At 38.4% G+C, this 24,513-nt stretch overlaps 1 protein-coding gene across 3 annotated transcripts in view; it reads right to left on the bottom strand.

Annotated features, from left to right (window-relative positions):
* LOC145776969 (cellular tumor antigen p53-like) overlaps window positions 1–24,513 on the bottom strand; it is a 49,449-nt gene that overhangs the window by 6,672 nt on the left and 18,264 nt on the right. For 2 of the 3 annotated variants that reach the window (XM_082588224.1, XM_082588222.1), the window contains exons 4-12: window positions 9,002–9,091; window positions 8,497–8,675; window positions 6,888–6,969; window positions 3,633–3,810; window positions 1,702–1,820; window positions 1,401–1,510; window positions 1,070–1,209; window positions 700–809; window positions 214–344 (exon numbers count right to left, since the gene is read on the bottom strand). In XM_082588224.1, coding sequence (XP_082444350.1) covers window positions 214–344; window positions 700–809; window positions 1,070–1,209; window positions 1,401–1,510; window positions 1,702–1,820; window positions 3,633–3,810; window positions 6,888–6,969; window positions 8,497–8,675; window positions 9,002–9,091 — 1,139 coding nt within the window. Of the gene's footprint in view, window positions 1–213; window positions 345–699; window positions 810–1,069; window positions 1,210–1,400; window positions 1,511–1,701; window positions 1,821–3,632; window positions 3,811–6,887; window positions 6,970–8,496; window positions 8,676–9,001; window positions 9,092–15,333; window positions 15,527–24,513 lie in introns of those variants that run through there. The other variant, XM_082588225.1, reaches the window with a different exon arrangement.

The following is a 24,513-nucleotide window of genomic DNA, read 5'->3' as shown; positions in this document are numbered from 1 at the left end:
AGAGCAAAATCCGCCATTTTTACATTGGTTCAATAATTGCAGATGTTTGCAGAATGATTCAACGTCTGCAAACATTGAATCACTGTAAAAATAGCGGGGTTAGTTGTCTGGGTAATGTCCAATCATCTCATGTGCGTGAGACAGCAGCCGGATTCAATGGGATAAAAAATGTGTTGAATCTATTCAGAGCAATTTTCTTCTCGCGACACTTACTGTCTCAAACAGGCTTGCTCTCGCTCCTCCTTGCTCCTGTATTCCTCCTGCTGTTGAGGAGTGACATACTCCATCAGATCCAGAGCTTCTTTGACTCGCTTCAACATCAAAAACTTGTCTCGGCCCCGAATCTTGAAATGAAAAAGATAGTTTCATGAAAAAAACTTCCACAAATGCTCATTGAGAAATGTCTCGTGTCAATGCTATTTATTATTACCATGACAAAGCAAAAAACATATTCGCTATAGAGAGTATACTATTTCAAACGAGGTGACGGACTAGAAATGTGAAAAGGATCAATTGCTCACGAGGAAGCTACAACGCCTACAGCAGTTAACATTGAGACAGGGTGCAAAGTTTACCACAGAATTAATCTCTTTATCGACAAGCACAGAAGCATGCCCTGTTTGGCGTAGGCTAACACCACTGCATTGATGCACTACCTAAAGAAGCTAGTTGCAGCAAGATTGTTAATTAAATTCCAACCTTGAGCACGAATTCCTCCTGGTCGTCATGGCAACCGGACATCCCTCTCCTCTTCTTTCCTTGTGCGTTCTGATTAGATCCCACCGATGTCTGGTGAATGTTCTTATAGGCTGGAATACGACAATTTCCGGTTACAGTACTTTGAAAACTTGGCTTCCACAGCGAAATTAAAAAACCCTAACATTTTCAACAGCCTTTTTTTAACAAATACAACAAACAAGATGAAATTACTCCAATTATTCTCATATCAACGCTCTTTTTTAGAATAAAAACGTACTTTGATGTTGTCGGACCAAAGATCATGATTACGACGCTAAAAATACATAACTCCACATTCCCTCAACCAAATTATCCTTCGGGCATCACTCACATCGTTTCATGTTGATATCTTGTCCGTTAGACGTCGCCACGGAGCTGTCGCTGAATTTCCTCTTTTCTTCCTGTGCACGATCCCGGCCGGGGCAGGAGCAGATGCGGACCTCCACCACTCGTCTCCCAAGGACATGACCTCTGCACGGGAAAGAATAATGAAGATTGCAACGATTTGTGACGCTTCCGCTGCTACAGCAGATTTCGATTTTGAACAACAAAAAACACAGAGAAACGAATTAGTCGTTTTGATATGAATACAAATAAATTGCTGTAGTGCTGTAGATATAAACGTCATTCTGTATAACGATAGAAGGTTCAGGCAAACTTACTCTTGACTCTTTAGCTCAAAGACGATGTTCAATGGTCGTCTGTTGATGCCGCCCACGCAGCTGGACAGGCACATGAACTTGTACAAGATGGTCGTATATTCCGCTCCAATCTGCACAACAACAACATGACTTGACCACTTGCAAATGCCATGTTTGCTTAGGAGGAAGCAATACGTTGGTGGTGTGATATTTAGAAGTTTGAAAAGTGTTAAGATTGTAAAAGATTATATGTAAATATCGAAAATCATGGTAGTGTTTAGTTGAGTGGAATCTAACCATCAAAAAACAGTGGTTTCGTCACCTGGGGGCGCTCGAAAGGCACCAACACGCTCTCTCTCGAGTCAGGAGCGACGTCATAGCGGGTGTGTTCGTCTGGCACCTCGGCCCGTATTAGATGACCAGATCCATATACGTAGTTCGCTGGAAAAATTAAAGAAAATATATATCCAGTTCCAATACATTAATTGACAAATTAACTCATTGAGTTCTATATCTGTCTCTGTTAGAGAAGAGTATAAGACGGTGACAGTTCTTTTTTTCGAGTTTTTTTCTCATTCAGAAATCCCAGAAGAGCAGTAGGTTGCAAATCCAGGGATGTTTCATGTTCATCCAGTATTTGTAACCACCGTAATATTTCTACAATTTCTATGGCAAGAAATACAATTACTACAGTAAAGCCCACTCTTATGCAGTGACTATGGTGAGAGCTCAGATACTTGTGCATTGTGCAAACGGCAGCATATCGAGCTAATGTCATGAACGCAAACTGGCAATCATATATTTACAAATGAAGAAGACATACAAATACCCAAAGACATGTATAAAAGTTGAACGGCAAAAGTACGTGCTTGCAACAAATGAACATAGAAACCTAGAACGTGTGACTTTATAAAAACGAGGAAAGGAAAACAAATGAACAAGTAGCATACATCGTGGTTTATCATTGGGGATGCCTTGTGATAATATAATGGCGGGCTGTGGCCAATCGTCAAAAGACCATTCTGTCATTTTGACGGTTGCGTGTTTATTTAGGTTTGAAACAGACGCGAGACAAAGAAAGACTTATTTTCAAAGCTTTGTGCGCAGACAAAAGATCCGGAATGACAACAGCACAACTCTCGGGAAAAGCATTCAATACTTCTTTCTTGCTAAGTTATACCTAATGATATTGAATGAAGTCATTGTGCCATTTATGACGGCACCTTAGTCCCACTGTAATACATTCCTGAACTTCAACATAAAATTTGAACCAATACATTTGAGTTTGAGTGTTTGACGAGAATAGATTAATGAGATGAAAAAGTTATAGGAGAAAAACAACGCGAAATGGCCAATGCTTCCGGATTTTTTTGCCAGACGTTCGAAATACGGATTTCACAATATTTCGCCGAGTCAGCGGTAAGCCACCTATTGTGGTGGCCATGCAAAGCAAAGCAAACAATTGTCGAACTTCTAGCGTGTCATTTAATTTATCCTCCTTTTACGTTGTTTCTCAAACTTAACTTGACATTTTCCCAGACACTCAAAAAGGCGACACTTTTGGGGTTATCATAACAACAGCGCGATTAAAAATAAATCGAAAAACGATCGAAAAATAAATGAAGTGGCGAAATTGACTGAAACTCTTTAAATTTGTCAAAAAAAAGTGACACATCGACAAGACGAAATATAGTTTTGGATTAAATCAACAACGCCTCTGTTGCTCATATCAAAGCGTTCGCTGCACTTGACAAGGATAAGACGTCGTCGAACCTTTCCAAGGGGCTTATTTAAAATAAGTTACGAGGAGTTTAAAACCACTGATTATTTCACGCGAATCAACTACATCCTGGTCTTGGAACGTTTCTAGCGATAAGCGTCAATTTACAAATGAACTGTGCTAAGTGGATGGATTGCAGTTGTAAAATGACTACAAAACCGTTTCAACCAAATCTGGTCATCTTAGTTCCGATTTCATTTTATAACCAAAAGTTTCTCAAACTGATATTTCTGGAATCCTTTTCAAATCTTGAAATGTGCACTACTGCACATACTTCATAATTTTTTTCCGACGCAAAACGGATGTAAAAACGACGTACTTGTTAACAAGAAATAGAAAAACGTCAAGCCGAGGTGTCAGCCAAAAAGCAACAATCATGGCTGCCCAGTCTCTCTCACCAGTTACTAAACTTCGTCCTACCCAAACTGCAAGAATAATTTTTTTAGCTATCCCACAATTGTTCACATTCTAACCTGCATCTGGTATCTTGTGGTTCGGGCAACGAGTGACGATATCGGTGACGTGTTCCGGCCGCTTGAAGACCGGCACGGCCCGGATGGTGCAGCCCATGGGCGGGGGAGTCTCGCACTTAAAGCGTATCGGGCAGGAAACGTTCATCTTCACAAATAGCTTGTTGAGGGAGTGGGAGAACTGAAGATGAACACAATTGAGGGTTACAAATAGGGATCTCTCTGAAAATTAAACTTGTCGTGAGTTCAATTACAAAACATACAAAGGCTTACAAACCATACTACATCGGTGTGAGACAGGTGTAGCCATTTGTTGTTACTGGTCGCAAATAATACTTAATTTTCATATTGCGTGCCATCTAATAGTCAGGTAACTTTGTGTGTGTATTATCCAAACAAAAACAAATCTCAACATTCAAACCGTGATTGCCATATCCCATATTAACGTGTCACAGCCACATATGTGATTAGACAAAATGGGAACTACTCTTTGCCATAGACTGACAAAATCAGTTAATAAGCAGTCCATATATTCACAAGGGAAAGATTGTCAGAAGAAAATACGAAAGTAGCAATTTAAACAATAACTATGAGCGAGGAAAAGCAATAACAGAAATGAGATTTAAATGTCTAGTAGGCCTAACCATCACAACATAATTTCAAACAATAAAACACAAGCCATTGGCAGAAAATGTTGGAAAATGATAGTACAATGCCTCACTAGGTATGTTGACCCTGAAGTTTAATATGATTTACTTTTTATTTAAAAGCAGCAAAAGTGCTTCACATTTGAATGGTGTTTTGAAACACAAGAAAGCAGATTGTACACAACATAGAAATGGCGTGTAACATGGCCACAATGTTGAAGAAAAAACGGCCCATTGAGGTGAAGTTAAATTTGAGTAGTGGACAAACAAACCCAGAAATGCGACAAGCACAAAGCGAATGGTGGATTACAAAGCCTTGGCTACGTCATAATGATAAAGATTAAAGGACAAGATATAAAAATCTCCGCCACGGGAGAGATAGGTCTGTGTTAATAAATCGTGTGTTAATAACATTCAAGAGGGCGCTCTGCTCAACGCAAAGTTTCTGGAGCTTTAAAACTTAAGACCCTGTCATAAGGCCAACTGTTCAAATAACCCACTCCATTGTGAAGTTGTGAAGGTAATGTTGTTCATGTTTTTGCGTGAAATAAATGACAGCAATCGTCCAAAACACGTTAGACGCAACCTCAAAGTAAAAATTGCGTAAAAGCGAAGTTATTCCCTTACAAAAACATGCTTTGAAATATTTAATTGTGTAATTCCACCATCATGACTTGGATTGGGAAGAGAAACAAAGGGCGGATTCCTGCACATTTAATTTTCAAAAGGTATGAACTGAATGTGAGCAGAAACTACACACCAAAATTTTTAGAGAGTAGCAATTCAATACTGAAATGCAAGAAAAGCAACGGTCTTCTGTAGTTACAATGCAAACTTCTTCTGGTCGGGCTCGGCTTTGTTGTGAAAAGTAGTTAAGGAATTAGTCTCAGCATGTGTTTTCATCTAAGCCTAGGTTAACGAAACAGTCGCGGGTCTTCGTGCGACACTAAGCCTCAAGCTTACAGGCGAACGCAGCCAGGGGTGGTCGCAGTGGGTGGTAGGCGGACTATAAGGTCACCATGCCAGTTCGTTTGAGACAAAAGGCGTTTAAATCCAACTTATATCGAATAAATGAAGTTTGCGTTCGCTATTTAATGAACCACACACAATCTCAGACGTCTACCAGTCTGATGGACAAGTTTAAGGTAAATACCCAGCAAGCCAATCAGTGTTTTTTTTACGTTGATTCAACGACTGCAGACGTAAAATGTATAAAAAGGACTAATTTTCTGGCTGGGTAATGATTAGTTAAGGTTGGCAGGCCAAAGTCGGACAATACACAAAGTTATCAGAAGTCACAATTTCTCCAGCGAAAGACAATATTTTCTGATTTCCCATTCAAAAATGCTTAAGCATGTAAGGCATTCTCTGTAAATGCATTGGACTAACTTTACGGAAGACAAAATAACAACGGAGTTTTCTGTGTTCCTTTCGGGAGGAACAAGACAGAGAACAAAAGAATTGAGTACGTTGATGCCGGATCCACATCACTTTAAAACAGAACTGAGCAATGTGAGGATTTCACTTCACGTTGATGTGGATCAGACAACACAAACAAACTTGTTCAAAAATCTTTTGAGATGCAAAAGCCAGCGTCTACAGACGTTGAATCAATGCAAAAATAACCGATTTTGCTGTCTAGGCTACGAAACAAAACATTGAGTACGAATCTGAAGAATAAAACATAATTGTTTTGAAAGTGGTTTTAACTCCCTTTGATCTGCCCAGGTTCCAAAGTAACAAAGTATGCCCAACTAAACTAATAAATTCCCATCCAACAAAGTTCCATCGCTTTCAACGTTAGAAAACGTTAAAAAGCTGAAATATTGGAATGTTTGTTTGCAAGTGCTCAAGTCATAGCAAAGCGAAAAGATGAGTCCGAAATGTTACTTTACATAGATAAGACGTCGAATTAACGAGAACTAGATGTTATCACAAAGCCGTAAGCCAGGCAGCATAACAGTTCAAAAAGAGACTGATTTTCTGACTGGGATGCCAGTCAACTTCCCAAGATGAGTCGGTAGAAACTGCAACCCAGACTTAGTAGGCCTATGAAAAGACAAAAATATAAAAGGTATATCTTCGAAACCGTAGTGATGGCACTGCTTTGTAGAAGCAGAAAATCTATCACGAAGAAATGATAGAAAAGAGTGAAGTGAGTTGGCACTCGTGAAAGATGATACAGTTACTGGAAAGATAGTTTCAGTTCTGAGTGTCGCTTATGACAACAAAACTGTCGCTAGCTACTCAGGCATTAAAGTGGTTAGTATAACCAGCACTTTGATCATAATCAAAACACTTAAAATAAATTCCAAAGTTTCAGTCACCTTTCGATAGTGGTGATTCACATTAATTAAGGCAATACGACACATGATAACGAAAATGCCTTCACTTAATGTTGAAACTGACTTGAACAATTAACTTAAAATTGCTTCCCAACCACTACGGTGAGTTTAAAGGTACTTTAAAGAACCCAACTTCCAGACTAACGTGGTTCTTTTCCAGCGAAAGGAACTTGCTGTCTTTATAACACTTCGAGGTCTCGAAAGTTAAAATAATACAAGACATGCAACTTTTTCGCGTGGATTTATGTAAAATCAATGCAGTTTACCGTGTACTGAGCGCTTTTCGGGGCTGACTCAGTAGCTTCACCGAAGTTGATGCTAAAGATGTAGTCACCTGGGTAGTCAGTGCTGCAACAAAAAGTTAGATCACCGTCAAGATCTGAACAGCACTACATAGCATAACTAACCAAAAGTGTTCATTAGTCGTACACCCGATCGCCACGAACCCACTGCGAGTGTCAAAATAATTGAATGAGGACAAAACGAAAAAAGATAGTAGTTTTTTTTTCATTACGTTCGGTAAGCAACTTTGTAAAAGTGATTGCAGCTTTCAAGTTTTGTCGGCGAATTTAAAGCAACATTTGGTAAAAGAAATCACAGCCACACCTTATGTTAATTTGAAATGAACTGATCCAAAAAAGTGAAGTGAGTGGAAATATCTGCCTTTGCGTCATTTCCGCATCAAATTTAAAACTTAGATTTTGAGTTGTACAAAGAAAAAGCATTAGAGAAGACTAAGACCTTAGGACCGAAACGTGAGTATTTGCTGAGAGAAAGATTTAGATTTCGACCGTTAGTTGAGCACACAAAAACTTCACAAAACGCTTTCATTAATTTGTCAAATGCTAATATTAGTTGTGGAGCTACGGCAACAGTTGTGCTTAATTCAATAGATTTATGATTTTTCAAGTAAATGACACTCAAATAATACCAAGAATTTATATTTGCTTAATAAGGTTGATCGGTGAATATCGTATTAAGGTGTGAAACAGAAAATAAACCCAAGCCCTGTTCGAATGCGCTTTCCTCAAATAAGCAGACCCAGACGACAAATAATTTCCCTTTAGCTAAGATGTAGGCTATTCGCTGTAAGGGGAGACTGAGTATACCTCGCCACAATCACACCAAGCCAGGTAACAGTTGTTCGATGAGTTTAAAACAAAGTGGTATTTATTCAGCTATTTCCAAAATATATTTAACGAGGGTGAATTGAAAGTTTTCGTTTAGCGTGTTCTTCAGAGATAAAGCACTTGACACAAAAAGTTAATGCTTTAAAATGAACAAACGACAGCACTTTACGCAATGTACGAACTTTCCATGTGAAAGTAATTAACACAAAATAATAGGCGAAGATCACCAGATACGCCCAAGTGCGCAAACAATGCTGTCGGACCAAGCAACGCAACAAAAATCAACAAAATTGAAACGTTTATAAAAACGACTCATAAATTTCTCCTATTTGTTGGACAAACGAACATTTCGTTTTGTAAACTTTAATACAAGCTACGAACACTGGCTGGAATTACTTGCTTAAGGAAGTTACCCGCAAGTTGTAGATACGTGACATTGTAACCTTTCTTCATCGCAAGACTCAATTCTTAGAAATTATCAATGTGTTTAAGCGGCAATAAAGGTCGTTGTTAATTGCTGTTTTTTATGTATATATGTATTGTATATGCTAAAAAATCTCAACAGTGTTTTGAGCGTCCGTAGAGAAGTTTTGATGCCGGGGAAAATTTAGCTTTTCAACCTTTTCAGAAGATAAACTTAGCCTTTCGTGAAATTGTGAGCGTTGTTTTTTTTGGGGGGGATTGAATTTTCTTATCGTGGACAAATCAAAATAGAAACAAACGGAAAACTCATTGCACGTCTTACTTTGATGGAATGGACGACTTCACATGGGGTGAAGTAGGATAGTCGAATCTTTGTGATGGACTGGGGGTAAAAGGGCTGTTGTGGGTGCTTCCCGATCCTTCCCCGTTGTTGGGGCTGTTAGACTGATAGCTATTGACATGATGGAGGCCCATCTGGCCCATTCCTTGCTGCATATTTGTCTGCAATAAATATATAGAACATCGTCAATTTGACTCTTTGTGAAAAACTTCATTGCAAGTGATAGGCTTTTCAGCTTGTGCGAAGGAAAGGGTACATAAAGAAAATACTGCAGTGCATGTCACATATTAAATCTGGATATTTACTTCCGGCATCATGTTTGATGTCAAGTGAAATTTTTTATAATAGGGAAATTATACGACGTACTTTTTAGCAACTGTGACAAAACATACAGAGAATAATCGAAAAAGAATCAATGCTAACAATATTAGATGGCATCAACTGAGCACAACTGGTTAATTTGAACATAATTGCCATCGCTCTTCACCTGTTGAGTGATTGTTTGACTCAGGTCGTTCGAATAGGTGCGGAGGAGCCCGTCATTGGGTTGGAAAGAGTTGCACTGGTAACCGGAAGACTGAAACAAAATGTAAACAGTTGAAATGCAATCGAAACTGGTACTTAGCAATGCTGCCTGTTGAGTTTGCAAGTACAATTGTCAGCCTTTTGCAATTCACCGGGTATAGTCAATTACCTTTTTGTCCCTCTTTGGAGGGGGCAACAAAAAGAAACACACCGATTCCTCTTTATAGAGTGAGTTTGGTGTCTTGCCAACACACCACGTGTGATACAAAACAAAACACTCTCTGAAAACCTCAAAAGGACGCTTATTATTTTGTTATCAATTCAAACGCAATGATTTTATTGTTTGTGGGAATTTAGATATTAGCAAGAAGACCCTGGAGTGTCTTAGTGACCATAGACAAGCACTGTTATTTTTCTGTTTGCAAACTAAACGAAAAATTCCAAAAACAAACACAAAAATTGCAACTCTAAACACGGGATATGAAAATAGACACGAAAGCACTAAAAGTTGAATGTACCTCGTCCAGATCAAAAAAAGGAGAAGGAGATGCTGCAAAACCTCGATCTTCCGGAAGGCATAGTTTTATCATATTAATATATATATATATATGCACAATAAAATAAATTACATAAATGTCTTTCAATAAATAATATATAATATTTTTTCTAAAACCGTACAAAAAGATTGTTTGAAATTGTGCAAGGTTTCAATTTCTTTTGAAGTACCGAAACACACATGAAATACAACACCGGCTTTAAAACAATGATAACTAAGTTTTAATTCCATCATTATTTGCAAGCAAAGTAAAGTAATATGTAAATTTTCGTTTTTTTTTTTTTCGGAATAGTTGTGCTGATATTAATCTGCTGCAATTTTTTCGTTTCGATCCAGTTGTGCTGAGGAGTCCCATTGGACGAAAACCGGTCCCACTACATAAATTATAACTTTTATTGAGATACTGTTGTGCGTGTTAGCCTAGCCAAATGTTTTGAAGGTTTAAAGTGAAGAAAAAAAAAACTATTTTAAAATTTGTTTTCTTAATGATTGCTTGTGTATTAGGTAGATCGCCCATTTGAGGAAGTGTCTTAGTACCAGATCGCCTTTCCAGTTAGTTTTTTCCACTTTTGATTATTTGCAAGCAGCACAATAATGCACTTGGATTGCAGCTGGACTAGTTCTAATATCGCATATGCTTACTTTAACTTATGTTCAGTGTTGCCACCAAATGCAGAAAATTACCACTATTTTATACTTTCAAAATACAAGCTGGCATTCACTTTTTCATAAGAACTGATGTCCTTCAAAAGTAACCGAATAACTTAAACTTTATGGTCAACTGATGAGTCTGACTGAACTATACATGTCCTGACATTTGGTGCAATGTTACTGCTATCAAGTAGTTTTAGATATGATGGGTTCCTGAATGCCACTCCGCGTCCTATTATGATTTGGACAAACCAACGGTAGTTTTGTATGCCCAACGAACATACAAATTCAAAAAAGACAAAGCTGTGGTTATGATATCAACGAACGCCATGAACAATATGATTCAACCGAGAGAAGAGAAAGAAAAAAAGGAAAAAGAGAGAAAGGAAAAAGAACGCTCAACAGTCAGCTGAAATCATCAGAAGCCGTCGCGAATTTAGATCAAGAGGCTCATTACCAACAAATCTGTCAAAATTAACTCTTTATTGCTGATCAGTTGTTTGATAGGCGGCCTCATAACTACTTTAAGTTTGTTCATGTATCAAATGCAGCACAACAACAAATGGTCACCACCAATACACGTTAACTTGGCAGGAAGCAAATACTAAAACGACAAACAGTTTAAAAATGAAGAATAACAAAACTTTATTAAAAATATTAACGTGATTTGAAATGGATACGCGAGAGTTTGTGGGCGAATCCGTGTCGTGCAGAAGAGGCAAATCGCCATCTCAAGTAAACAAAGCACGGTGCACCGTTTACTTCTATTTCACATAAAAAAGCAACTTGCTTTATTTCACATAAAGCTTTGGCATCAAAAACTGGGGGCAGTGGACCTTTTGTAAGGTTTTAAAGCGTCAAACAACTCTCAAAGATGACTTGACTAGATTAAAAACTTGTCCAAAACCAGTACCGTTCTATGGACAACACATGAGTGAGTGGCGTATCTTTATTTCTTTATCATTTGGATCTCTTGGGCGAAGAATTGATCAGTGTCATTATTTGCTAAAAATTAAAGCACACCAGTTTGACCAATTCGCTTTCCTTTTAAATTTTCTTCTTTCAGAACAGTAAAGATTCTCCTCAGCTTAACAATTGTGTAGCAAATGCACATGTCTAAACCATGTCATCTCAACAAACATTGAGTAATTATTCGACGCGTCATTTCTCGTTCGCGACGTTTTAATCCATACAAAGTTGTTTTAGTACTTTTGAGCAATGGCGCTCGATAAAAAGGCTACAAAATAATAAAAGGAAGGATAAGCTGAAATAAGTTCGTACCCAAAAAAATCTTATAAATTGAACGTATGGCTGATCTGGCTTCCAATGTTATGCCGTTTAAAATTGGCTGTTACTAAACGTATTTTTATAGCCAAGTCAACGCTGATGACACCGTGATATTCTAACAAAACTCCAACAATTCTTTCACAGGTTTGAAACATGGACCAAGGTTGGAAAAAAAATGACGTTGAATCTCGTGATCCATTGGAAGAGAGAGATGAGTTGCGTGCATGATTGCGTGTCAATAAGTGGTTCCTTATTTCCAAGTAGAACGCAAACAGCCGTAAATTGAAATTAACGTGTGCCCAATGCATACATCAACACACAGCACTGAAAATAATTTACGATACGCCAGCACTAAAACTCGTAACTTTTCGTGAGCATTTTCCCCCGAGCAATTGTTTTTGTGTCTATAATCTGCATCAGTTTGCTGCATCCCAGCCAGAAACATGAGTCTTTTTAAATTAATTGTCAGACGCTGAATCAATACCAAAAAGAAACTCGCTGTTAGCTGGGCTTTGATGAAGAAAATGGAGACACTTAGAAGAATGAAATCAACATTCCTTTATCATTTTGAAAACATCGATTGACCTTTGTGATATCACTGACAATAACTCGCATAAAACTGTATTTACGGCAACCTTATTACATGATAAAAATAACCTCAACTTGATAGGGATTCGGGCTAAAGTCGTAAAAGAGAAACAAACCTCGCTTTACAGTTCCTTTGTTTCCAACGCTTTTATGTCTGCGTTTCAACATAATCAGACATTTATATGTCATGTAACTTCAGTTTTACGTTAATATTCAATAAAAAAAACGTTGTGATGCTTCAAGCTGCTAAGGCTTTTACAGTTGGTCCTCTGTTCGTATATTTCACTGTTGTGGGCTATGCCATAGCCCAGCTATGCAAATATTTTGTATCATTTCTAATAAAAACCATTTAAAGTACGGCTTTGAGTAAACATTGCAAATTTTAACGTTAAATTAACATAACCAAAAAGCAGTTGGTTTAAAAGTTACTTTTAATTGATAGAGGTCGTTTTGAAATTGAATAACTTTGATTATTAGCAACGTATTTCAATCTGACCTGCTCTGGGCGTCGCCGATTATTTGCTAGACAAACCGAAAAGAAGGATTTATGACTTCTACCTTGAAAAGTTCTGCGTTAGCAGAGCTGGCCGCCATCAATGAAAGGCATGTAGATGTCACAGCTGAATGTTTGCTTACCAAACCGTTAGCTTGGACTTTTAAACGATTTAAAAAACGTTTGTCAGAGATGAACTACATAGATGACGTCAGCAGGTACAAATTACGAGCGAAAATCGATGTAATGAAAATTTTTTCATGCAGTTATGTGAAGTAAGTACACACATTAGCTTGCTCATGCAAACAGATTTTTAAGCAAATATTAAAAAACTTCAAAGATTTTTTTTTAAACCAAACGTCTTCACTAAAAGTGGGTGTTGAAAGCATGACACAAAAGTTACCAAAATCGTAACCAAAACCAATAATGACGAGAAAAAATGCGCTTGGTACCAGTTCCTTCGAACGTCAAGGAGGCTTCATAACACAAATATAGCACCGACTGGACAAATAAACTATTGACCAAGAACACGCAATTCGAGCCTTCGGTTGCTTTTATTTTTGACAGCACTTTGTGACACAAGTTTTTAGCAACACAATACGATTTTACAACCTGTTGTTATTTTAAGTTACAATTCTCTGCCTTATTAACCTTCTATCTATATCTTCAGTTGGTTACTTTTATGGTCAGCGAAACATGAAAGCATGCAACGGAACAACAAATTCGTTATACGTATCAGCGGTCAAACTCGTGAAACCACAGGGATAAACTAAAGAATATTTGACCAGTTAAGCAAAGTATCGAACTGTTGTCTGATGTGATGACTGCTAAATATACGTTTTACTTCACACCGGTGCAAAATTATGACTTCTTCGCATGACAACCTTGGTGCAAAATTATGACTTCTTCGCATGACAATCTTGAATCGTAGTTATCACATTTTGGCCAAAACACAATTGAGAAATACTAATATACTAATTATTCAGGCCTTTTTGTAGCTATCTTTACCTGCGCTCTTGGCTGTCACTTACCATTCACTTTTGTTTGGTCAAGCTTTTGTCGTAATAAGGAATAACAATAATTAATTGGACCTATTTACATGATTACGGCGACACTTCTTTTTCTCCCATCAATTTACGATTTCCAAAAATTGAATTATTTGTGCAATAGCCATGCACAATCAAAAACGCTTTTCACGACAATTTTTCTACGTAAAAACATCCTTGTCTGGTCGGGCTGTTCAAAATACTTCGAAGCGGAATATCTGTGTCGTGAATTCGAATCGAATTAACTTTCATCGTCAAAATTTAAGCAACTACGTAGTTTAGACTTCCAGAATTTGCCAACATAAATTGGCTCGAATCAACCCTTTAATGGAAGAGAACTGAATCCGAAAAACCACCATATGTCCGTTTGAATTACCATCTCATTTGAAGCGATGCGTTGGTTTCCAGATAAACCTATTAAAGCGAACAACAACTCAGCTACAAATACTCGTTCTTTTCACATCGATTCGACGTCTTCGGACGTTGAATTATTGCAAAAAAGAAAGATTTTGATAGTTGGGATAGATTTTTCAAATGGAACACGTTATCGTCTTACACGTACTTGCACACTTCTTTCTTACCGGAAATCTAAAATCATTGAACTCCCCAATAATGAATATGAGAAAATTAATTCATTCAGATTGAGGGGTATCAGTAAAACAGCAGCGATAATGGCAAATATATTTCATCACAAAAAAAACAGTTTGCATCTTTTGAGAACTCAATGACACATAAGAGTTTTAGCAAACAATGAGCTTTTCTTTTCCAATATTAAATTTTGGAAATACTTCATAGACAAACAAAACCACGAATAGAGAAAGGAGCTTTCAAAGGGGACAAAAGTGCAGTGTTCTTCGTGTTGCAATAACTTTGGAGTGAAAATAAGGCCATGAATATCAGGCAATCTAATAAATACAAAGCAAAAATTTGCACCGAGGCCTAGCTCGCAGGTGAAAAGTAATTGAAAATATCAAATCGCTCCACAAGTAAATTATTTGCAAGCCAAATGCAAAGAACGTCAGCTTAAAATAAAATAAGAATGATTGAAAATATTTGTCTCCTTAAAAAAACATCTTTTTTCTTGGTCTTATTTACAGCTGCTTTCTGAGACTGCGATGCATTATTTAACGAAAATCCAACAGGTTTCCGCCATTTTGCGAAACACGCGTCCAATGTATTTTGTGACTCAATTGGCTACATCAAATAATTTCAAAGTTTACTGTATGTTGCTTGTATTTATAGCATACCAAAAAAATGAGGGATAATTAGCCAAATTACATGAAAAGCAATATCAACTTCATTACTACATTATAAGCAAGACAGTTCATATTCCATACGATCTGATTATGTGACTGCAAAGAGTGAAATGGGATCATTTTACGATTTTTCTACAATACTCCTCCACATCTAAATGAAGCCAGTAAAATTGGCAATAACATCTATAAATTATTTAAATTATTGCTATTATTTAGACATTATGACTTTCTGCATTACAAGAATAGTTTTTATTGAAATTAAATAATAATGATAACAAAAGTTCGGAAAGTACTTTTAAAACAACGGCTGAATTTAAAGAAAAAACGCCACACATCATCATTGATTGACAGATACCGGAAAGTTGGCATGGCATGATGTGAAGCGACTACTCGAGTGTAGAGTGGGAGAAATCTTACCCGCAAACTACTGGGGTTCATGACTATCGCGTTCATTTCCATTGGGCTCACTTCTGCTTTTAAAAATTCTTTTGTCCCTCGCACAGAGTACATCGCGTCAACTGAAGAAAATCATTTTCCAGTAATCCAACTACTTCATTCAATTTTCAAATCGCTATAACACTTCAAATAATAGATTTCTTATTAAATGCTTTTAAACCTTGATGAAATTTATGAAGTTTTTGAAAATTGAATGTTGCTCTATTTAATTATGAAGTTTTTGTCTGGATTTTTGTAAGTTATCACGAAATAAACAGTCAATTTATCAAAAACTTTTCAGAAAAAATAAGACTCTGAATGTAGAATTTGTTTATGATTTTTCGTTTTTAAGTGGATCAATGTGCACTTTGCACATTTAAATTATTCTAAAAACTTGCTCATATCAATTTTGAAGTGTAAACTGAGTATGTGTTTCTAATCTTCCATTTTCCTAGTTTAACTTAACCTGGTTAATGGAAGAAGCGCTCTTTTAAAGATATAATGAAACAGTTGTTACTATTCTGAACTCAACGATTCGTCTTTAATTCTGACCTGGGCGCTCTCAGATTAAATTACCTCTTCTTTGAAGGCTACAATATGGCTGAAGATTAATAAGGATTAATAAGGCTTGCCAACTGAGCCTCAACAGAATTTACACCAAATGTTTGAACCCTTCTGCTGATTCCACCACTGATCAAGCTTAGACGGACCCAGTGGTGAATAGGTAGTTCAGGCTTCACTTCAAAACTTTTATTCCAATTCAAGTCAATTTTATTTGATGCGCATGCTCCTAGTAGGAGCGGAGAGCAGTGAAAGACAAAGATAAGAGACTGGAAAATGAAAAAACGAGAGGAAACGAGATAGCGTCCCTTCTCAACAAGCTTTGATTTTTAAACTCCTTGGTGACCGCTAGACGGCGCATACACATACAGAGCTCGACAAGTTGGGACTTGCAATCTTTTGTTCGTTACTAGGTCTGGTCGGTATGCCTTACCTACCAAACAAACACGGCAGTTGATCGTTGAGTTTAAATCACACCAAAAACAATCCTACCCAATATAAATAAAACAGTATTTATATTAAATCAAAATTTTAGCGACTGTACAAGTGTACAATACAACCACACACAGAAGCATTTCAAGCTACCAACCAAGGGTTGAAAACTTAATAAAATTTTAAAATTTGTAACAATCTTACAATTTCTATTTCTAACATACTAATTAACTCAGCAAAAAAAACAAAAACATATTTCAAATGTCCAATAGAGCCTAAACCTTTACAGTCCTTCGTACAAATTTAAAAAGTTAAATTAAATCGATACTACATCAAAAACAAAGCTAGTTCAGTGCTATATTCTCTTCAGACTGGCGTGGCATTCAAACGTTCTTCAAAGTAAAAACCCTAAATTTTGTTTGCTTGAGACCTGGCGAGATTTGGGTTGGTCAAGATCGTTTAATTGAAGCAAGAACACTTGACTGATTGAATACTGACGCGTACACTGTTGCACGAAGCTGAAAAACGTTCATCATACAAAATTGCTACGCAGTTTACCCAAACGTGCTTTGCTGCTATCATCATCATCAATGTGAACGAAAGGACTATATTATTAGCTTTTATATGAATATGATCAACGGTTATTTTTAAATCAACGAATACTCAAGGTATATACAGTACGTATCACACAATACGTATCACACATACAGTATCACACAAAGACGTTGTCAATTAACACAAAACTATCATATTACATATCGAGGCAATATGGGACTGTTTGTTTCTTTGAACTAGCATTTCGTCAGTAATAAAAAAACAAAAACAAAGCAAAACAAAACCATTGAAATTCGCTTCTCAGGCTAACAGCGCTCCAAAACAAAAAGTGGAGTCACCGTGAAACGTAATACTTTAACACATCTTGCGCCGAATCATTGTACATTGATGTAAACCTACACCTTATACAAGCCAATGCTTTAGAATTACATTCTTCCAAGTTAAGAATAGGATATTAATATTGTAAAACATATTAATTTGATAGGATGAATTAAAGAGATCAAAAATGTTTTCAACAAATTAACGGTTGGAATTGCTTTGTCTATTATTATCACGATATAACTGTTCACTTACTTATAGGCACCGCGTCACAACTTCATGCGTAATTGAATATCTCAGGTTGAAAAATTGAGGAGCTTTTCCGGTAAGGCGATTACGATAGTTCGTAAGACAAAGAAATAATGTGATTTCCGTTGTATTATGACGTGTGATAACGATAAGCATGACAGAGATGAAGTTGTAATGTAAACTCTAAATCAGTGGAAGTCGGTTTGAAAATGATGAAGGAACAGCGAGATGCCAGAAATAAAGTTAAGATTGCATCTAAATCCAAATGACAACAAACAATTAAATTTGTTAGTCATTGTAAGACAAACCAGCTTTGACAACTTCCCTTGTAATTGGAAAAGTCATCAGCACCAGAAGAACTACTCAGGTGGTATTCGATCAGCAAGACAAGACAAGCGTGAAATGCGCTGGGAAGTTGCCAGAAACAAAATTATAAATGACTGCATCGTTTATGCTCGCTGAACAAATGCGAAAAACGCAAGAGGATTTCAACTGCGCAGAGTAATTGGTATCGCACCAAGTGTTAGTGATCGGTTGTGTGATCGACAGGTGAAAGAGCCAGTACTCGGTTTGATACCGCATTCAGAGTACGGGCCTGGGCCTTAATGAAACACATAACGACATTACGAAAGGTGAACAGTGAACACGAAGACTTCCTTATACTCCCGTTCATGTACGATATCCTAAATCTTTACCCATTGGGTATTGGTCAAGATACGACAAAAAGCTGATAGTCGACAAAGATGTGCCAGCTTTCGTTGTCAATCGCACTCATGAATGAGCAGCAAAGTTTTAGGTTTAATTAAGGGCCGAGGCATACCAGCGCTGTTATGGCGGCCGAGTCTCAATCGGACATTTTTTACAAATAAACAAAACTTCATTTTTAAAATAGAAAAATAAATGTTGCTTTTCGAAAATAAAGTTGGTTTGAAGTGAGAAGAGAGCCAAGTTACTAGTTAGACTTTAATAGACAATATTTGATGGCCAAAACACGGAGCTAGAATTTCAAAATCTATTGCGTCAACGTCATTAACTAGTTAAAGGACAAGCATCAGTTTTCCTAGATTTTACGTCTGATAACAGTTTATTCAACGTACGGTACACATCATAAAGTGAAGTTCCAGAAGGTATTTAAACCTGCATGACAATGAAACAAGATTCTCTTCGATGTTTACTCTAATCACACAATATTATTGGTTATGAGCGGGCAAGACCTGACTTGCAACTGGAAACACGTGCACAATTTTGATTTTTGGATTAGAAGCCGGTTAGTGACAAACACCGGTAGTCACAAATGAGTAGTGATTGAATGATTTCAATAGCGCACAATACCAAAATAATTCCAGACTGGTAACACTACAGGTAAACTAAAGCAAAGGTAAGCGGTCAAATTACAATACAGGTCATAGCCCTGCACGTCGTCCGTGCACTTGAACATGAGGTGAGTATAAGGCTCAAGCTTGCTTTGGTAACTTGAAAAGCCGGCTTCTGGATCAAAGTGCACAAATTTACGGAGAACACTTTCTCTCGTTAAAATTGAACAATTTGTTTGGACACTGCGTTAAGATTGAAATTCCACAGAGACGCATTAATGCCAGCTACAAACTACAAAGCCATATTTGGAAAAATGCTATTACACAATACACAAACTAACGCACTGTTAAAAATATTTTTTTTAAACGCGGAAGCATCATAGCTACGCAGTGTTAAAATACAAGTGCATAAGTCCCTCAAAAAGATGATCTTAAGCACCCAGAGAAAATTCGTTGTTCTATTAAACTTAACCAAATGTAGAAGTTTTTTTAAACACTGCAAAGTGTAATCTAATTCTAGTGTGTTAGTTAGCTGCAGCTTGGGCAGCATTATTTCAAATACCCTGGAATTATCCTGAAAATACATATTTCAAGGGATTTGTCAAAACTAGAGGTCAGTTCACTAAAACCTTAACAGCCTGTTAGAAATAGGCCGTTAAGGTTTTTAGAGAACTAGTAACTAATTTTGATGTAATTCGGTCTGCTTGGCTTTTCGCTTGATATTGAGCACTTTTTGTAGTATAATAGCATGTATTGTTTAAAGGGATTTGTCTCTATTATTAGCAGTGGGCTATACTGGGGTGATTTTGACTTTTTCCAAGTAACACAACAGAACTAGAGTTTAAAAGGTGCCTATGGGCATACCTAGGAACGTGCAAAAAAAATTTTTTGATTTCGTTCAAATTCCGGATGGAGTCCGGACTTTATGTGAAAAATACAAAATGGCCGCCATACAAATTGACAAATCTGCAATAAATCTGCTTCCAGTCAAGCTTTTGAGCTGATTTTGGTGTCAAAAGAAGCAGCAAATTGAGCCTGTTACTTTAAAAGAGCAACAAAACGCCCAGCATGCTTGAATGTTCTCTAAAACTTTGAAACTATTATATTTTGGTCAATATTTTTCATAATTTTTTCACGTTTGTTGGTGCAACTTGAGATTACTGGTTGCATCCAAGAATAATAATGACAATTTCAACACTATATACACATAACTTGTTACCGGTATATGAAATTTACATAAAAATGTCATGAAATACACTAGATATTTGAGAAACATTTATACACTTTAGTAACGACACAATGGTCATCACACCTTGGAACACCCATTTTGTCTCTACTGTGACAGGGATGATTTGAACAGGATTTACATCCTGAATGTCATCTCTTTTTGGTCTCTTCCACATGGTATTGTTCTTATCATTAACCCGCTGGTAGTGCTCACATTCTACAGCACCATCATCGTTTAAATGGCAGACCCTTGTCAAAAACCACTGACGTTAATTGTTTTCTCCGTCCCACACCACAGCCACATTTGTTCCTATAGGGTATTCTTTATGGAGTTCAGGAATTGCTGCTGCAATACACATTTTCACTGGTTGATCTGTGTCACCAGAGGAAGTTGCAGCAGTAGTGGTTAAGATGGCATATACCTCATCTTTTGTTGGGAAGATGGTCCCAACATCCTCATCCTCAGTTCCAAGAATGACAGCTAGGTTCAACAGCATGGTATCTACATTCAAGCTGTTTACTTTGTAGAGGCTGGGATTTGCCTGGCTGTCGCGTGGATGAATCATCCGTTGGTACTGGATCTCCATCCGGAGGATTTTTTTCAGCGTGGATGGTGATGCTGTTGGAAGAGCTCGGAGCTCTTCTACTTTTGTAATTGGCCCTCCATGTACCTTACATTGATCCACCAGGTGGTTGAGGAAATCTCCCTCCCTCCTGCTCTTTTTCATGCGTTCCTTCAGTTTAGTTTTCATCAATTCTTTCTGTGTCTCTGTCCATGCAATCTCCATTTCATCTAACTTTTTCATCACTTTGCGGGATGCAAGCTCACTGTTAATTGGTACATCTTTAGCAAACATAAGATCATCTCTTATTCGTTTTGCTTTGAAGTATCTATTTGAATGTGCTGCTGACAGTCCTGCAAGGTTTCCGAATCGGGCTAAGTATCTTTCTGCAAGCAAGTTCTCTGTGGGGAGGTTTACCCTCATTTCTTCAGTTAGTGCATGGATTCTTGTACTCCTCTCACTATTCTCTGTCTCGTCTTCCCAATACTCTCTTCCGCATTGCATCTTGAGGCCAAGCGCACTCTGCTTGGCCATAGCAGTAATTAAGTAGTGGTCGAGGTCTGTTGTGGGGCTGTGTGATTCAGCATTCACATGCTTCCAGGGAACGTGGAACTCTGACAGGGTTTCAAGATTAGTCCTCTCAAGATCATTATGTAGTTTAGAAAGGATCCTGACGAGGTCGGATTGTTGGCAACGCTCTACCATGTTAAGGTAAGGCATTGTCACCTTGTGACAGAAGTGAGACAATGCTTTTAGTGATGCCACGATGAACTCATTCTCCAGGTAAAGGGAACAGGCTCTGACAAGGAGGTTATTCTTGCTAGTTCTGGATAGCATCTTATTGAAATGGAGAACACAATCAACCAACGCACCAGCAGTGTGACCCAATCTTGTGAATCTGCGGTCTTTATAGAGCGAAAAGGATTTGTGAGTACCACTCTCCTCCAACACCAGGCTAAACTCGTCTGCCATGGAAGTAGTCTTGCCATCACCACCCCTAGACACAAGCTTCACTAGAGCCGGGACTACAACTGAGGCGACAATTGACATGCCTACTCGAAGGTATGACTTCAGTCTCGGCTCTCGTTTCTCTAACATCTGGCATAAACCGATCTGGTCTTCTGCTGATTTTAGGATATGCAGGCATGACTCATCCAATTTCTCACACACATGTGACTTGCACAGTATGTGTTTAGGAACATGTGTTGCTTGAAGCCTCTTCGAAACCTCACCTTCTACCATCAAATTCTTTGACGCGGCGTCCGTCATTACAGCATCGATCTTTGCCCAGAGCTCACCTGCAGTAGCCCTTTCACCAGTTGCTACTGCTAGACGCCGAAATGTCTCAACAAACAAGCTGATGATCTGCTGACGATCTTCGTAGGCAAAATGAACGGGTCGAAGAGGAATCATCTTGTTGTGGGAGGTATCATCGAAGAGGAAGTTAAGATTAGACAGGGCCACTCATCCTCGACCTCGTTGTTGAGTCATAGTGGAGAGTCGCCTTTGTTATATCATCTTTAGCCAGAAGACTGGTGGCAGCATCCACTTCTTGTGACATTGCCATGGCATGCTTGTGTGTCGATACTACTTTTGGTGATGGGAGTACATATTTGTACCGTTCGTAGTCCACCTTAGTTCTAGGCTTTTTGCTGACTGGGGATGAGGCTTGCTCTGGAACTGATGGGGGTTCAATTTATTATTCATGTTATTATTCAAGCTAATAACATGCAATTTCTAATAACTCAAATCTAAAAGTCTGAAATGAAGTAAAATGTGAAAATTTTTGAAGAATTTGACAGAAAACAAGCTGAAAAAAGCTTCAAAAGGCACTTTTTTCCCCTTGTTTTGTAGTTCCCATACACACTAAGTGTTTATTGTTCTTTTACACTAACAGGCTCAACTTTCTGCTTCTTTTGACACCAAAATCAGCTCAAAAGCTTGACAGGAAGCAGATTTATTGCAGATTTGTCAATTTGTATGGCGGCCATTTTATATTTTTCACATAAAGTCCGGACTCCATCCGGAATTTGCACGAAATCAAAAAAATTTTTTTTAACATTCCTAGGTATGTCCATAGGCACCTTTTAAACTCTAGTTCTGTTGTTTTTGAAAAATCACCCCAGTATAGCCCACTGCTACTATTATGAAAGGTTCCCTGTTTTCTTTAAGCCAACGAGATGTTTTTGATTAGCTGTGACCTTCCATATGCAATTATGCATCCCTTCCGATTCCTTCCCTTTTGTTCTATCTTTTGTTTTTATTAATAATTCCGAAATGCTTATCAGTCCTGTAATTTGCTTGATTTTGTCAAAATAGTTTATTTTTTGTCGTCCTTCTGTTCGTTTGCCTTGCACCATCCCAGTCAACACCACATTTTCCGATGAGTTGCTTCCGGCAACGTGTCAGAAACATCGTAGTTTTCTGAGGTTGAGATTCAATTCCAGGTCGGGTCATACCAAAGGTTTCAAAAACGGCACAGCATAAAACTGCTTGAGATAAAGTTTTTGTTAATGTTGAATTTGCATTGCATCCGAAATTCCAACTCTGGTTTCAAAAGCAGTCAACAAAATAATGTAAAAAAGATCAAAGTGTTTAGTAGCTGAAAAAAAGTTACCACTATGACGAAGGACAGTCCTATTTTGATATGATCGCCATATCCTTGAACGAATTGACTTTTCAACTCGTGATGTATCATTCGCTATAAGGACTACACATTGTACTTTAATAAAAATATCATTTGAAGAAGGGACGTTCTTCCCGGCCATCAGCACAAGGCTGATCACTCACTAGTACAGCGAGCAGCAGTTGCGATTCGCTAACCATAACGTGTAGCTTCCACGCTAGCCATTCAGACCTCCAATAAACGATAAGTTTCTGGGCAGCCGATTTGTAGCAAGAATTGACAGCGATAGACACGTGTTTCGCCCATGAGGCTGGGGCTGGGCTCATAAGTATTGCACCGTATTCTTGCCACAAAGGTAATCGACTGCCGAAGACAAAGGTAATCGAATAACGTCCCTTCTTCACATGTCCTACCCCTGGCACCTGCTGGTTTTGTTGGCTCTTTTCTTTCCACAAAGATAAGAGTTAAACTGACTGGTAAAGCGGCGGTCGATTACCTTTGTGGCAAAAGTGGTCAACACAATGACTTGTGGTGGAGGAGCGCGAAGAAAAGTTGCGCGAAGAAAAAAAAAAAAATGGTGGAGGAGACAGTGGGAATCCAAACCTGACCAAGGCAAGACAGTCAGTGCCCACTGCCTGTCCGGATTTTCAAATTCCTGGACCCGGAGCTCCTGGATCACGCGGACCGAGTATTAGCGTACAAAGCTAGACTGAATCTAATGCCACTTAAGTCAAAACCAAGCCATGGCCGCCGTTATCTACCAGCCATGTGTCGTGCGTGTGGGAAAGCGGAAGAGACTCTCCCCCACATATTGAATCACTGCCCTACCGTGATGACTGTCGTCACGGAACGACACAATTCAGTATTGAGGGAGATCGTGGGGCACGTGCCTGCCGAATGGCAACCCGGGCTTGCCATAGATAGTACGGTTCCACAGCACGTGAAAGCGGGCGGTGCCGATCTGCGTCCTGACATCGTCTTGCAACGCCCTGACGGTGTCACGGTCGTATGTGACGTCACATACCCGTTCGACAACGGCGCGGATTCTCTTCGAAAAGCCGCCGACAGGAAACACGACAAGTACGGCGAGTTATGTGTCAACATAAAGGAAGACAGGAAGCGCCCTTGCAGGGACGTCCTGTCACTTCCGTTCGTCGTAGGCTCCCTCGGGAGCTATGCCCCGACGAGCTCTCGAGCTCTGACGGCCTTGGGTGTTCCTGCTCGTGGGGTAGCAGAGGTAGCTAGAAAAGTGGCCTCCCTCTCAATCGAAGGATCCTTCCGCATCTGGAAAGCTTGGAACGCCGGGCTCACTTGCGGA

Source organism: Aplidium turbinatum, chromosome 9 (genome assembly GCF_918807975.1).
Source record: "Aplidium turbinatum chromosome 9, kaAplTurb1.1, whole genome shotgun sequence".
In the NCBI taxonomy this organism is placed as follows: Eukaryota; Metazoa; Chordata; class Ascidiacea; order Aplousobranchia; family Polyclinidae; genus Aplidium; species Aplidium turbinatum.
Note: the sequence above shows the minus strand (reverse complement) of the source record. Positions and strands in the feature narration are given on the sequence as shown.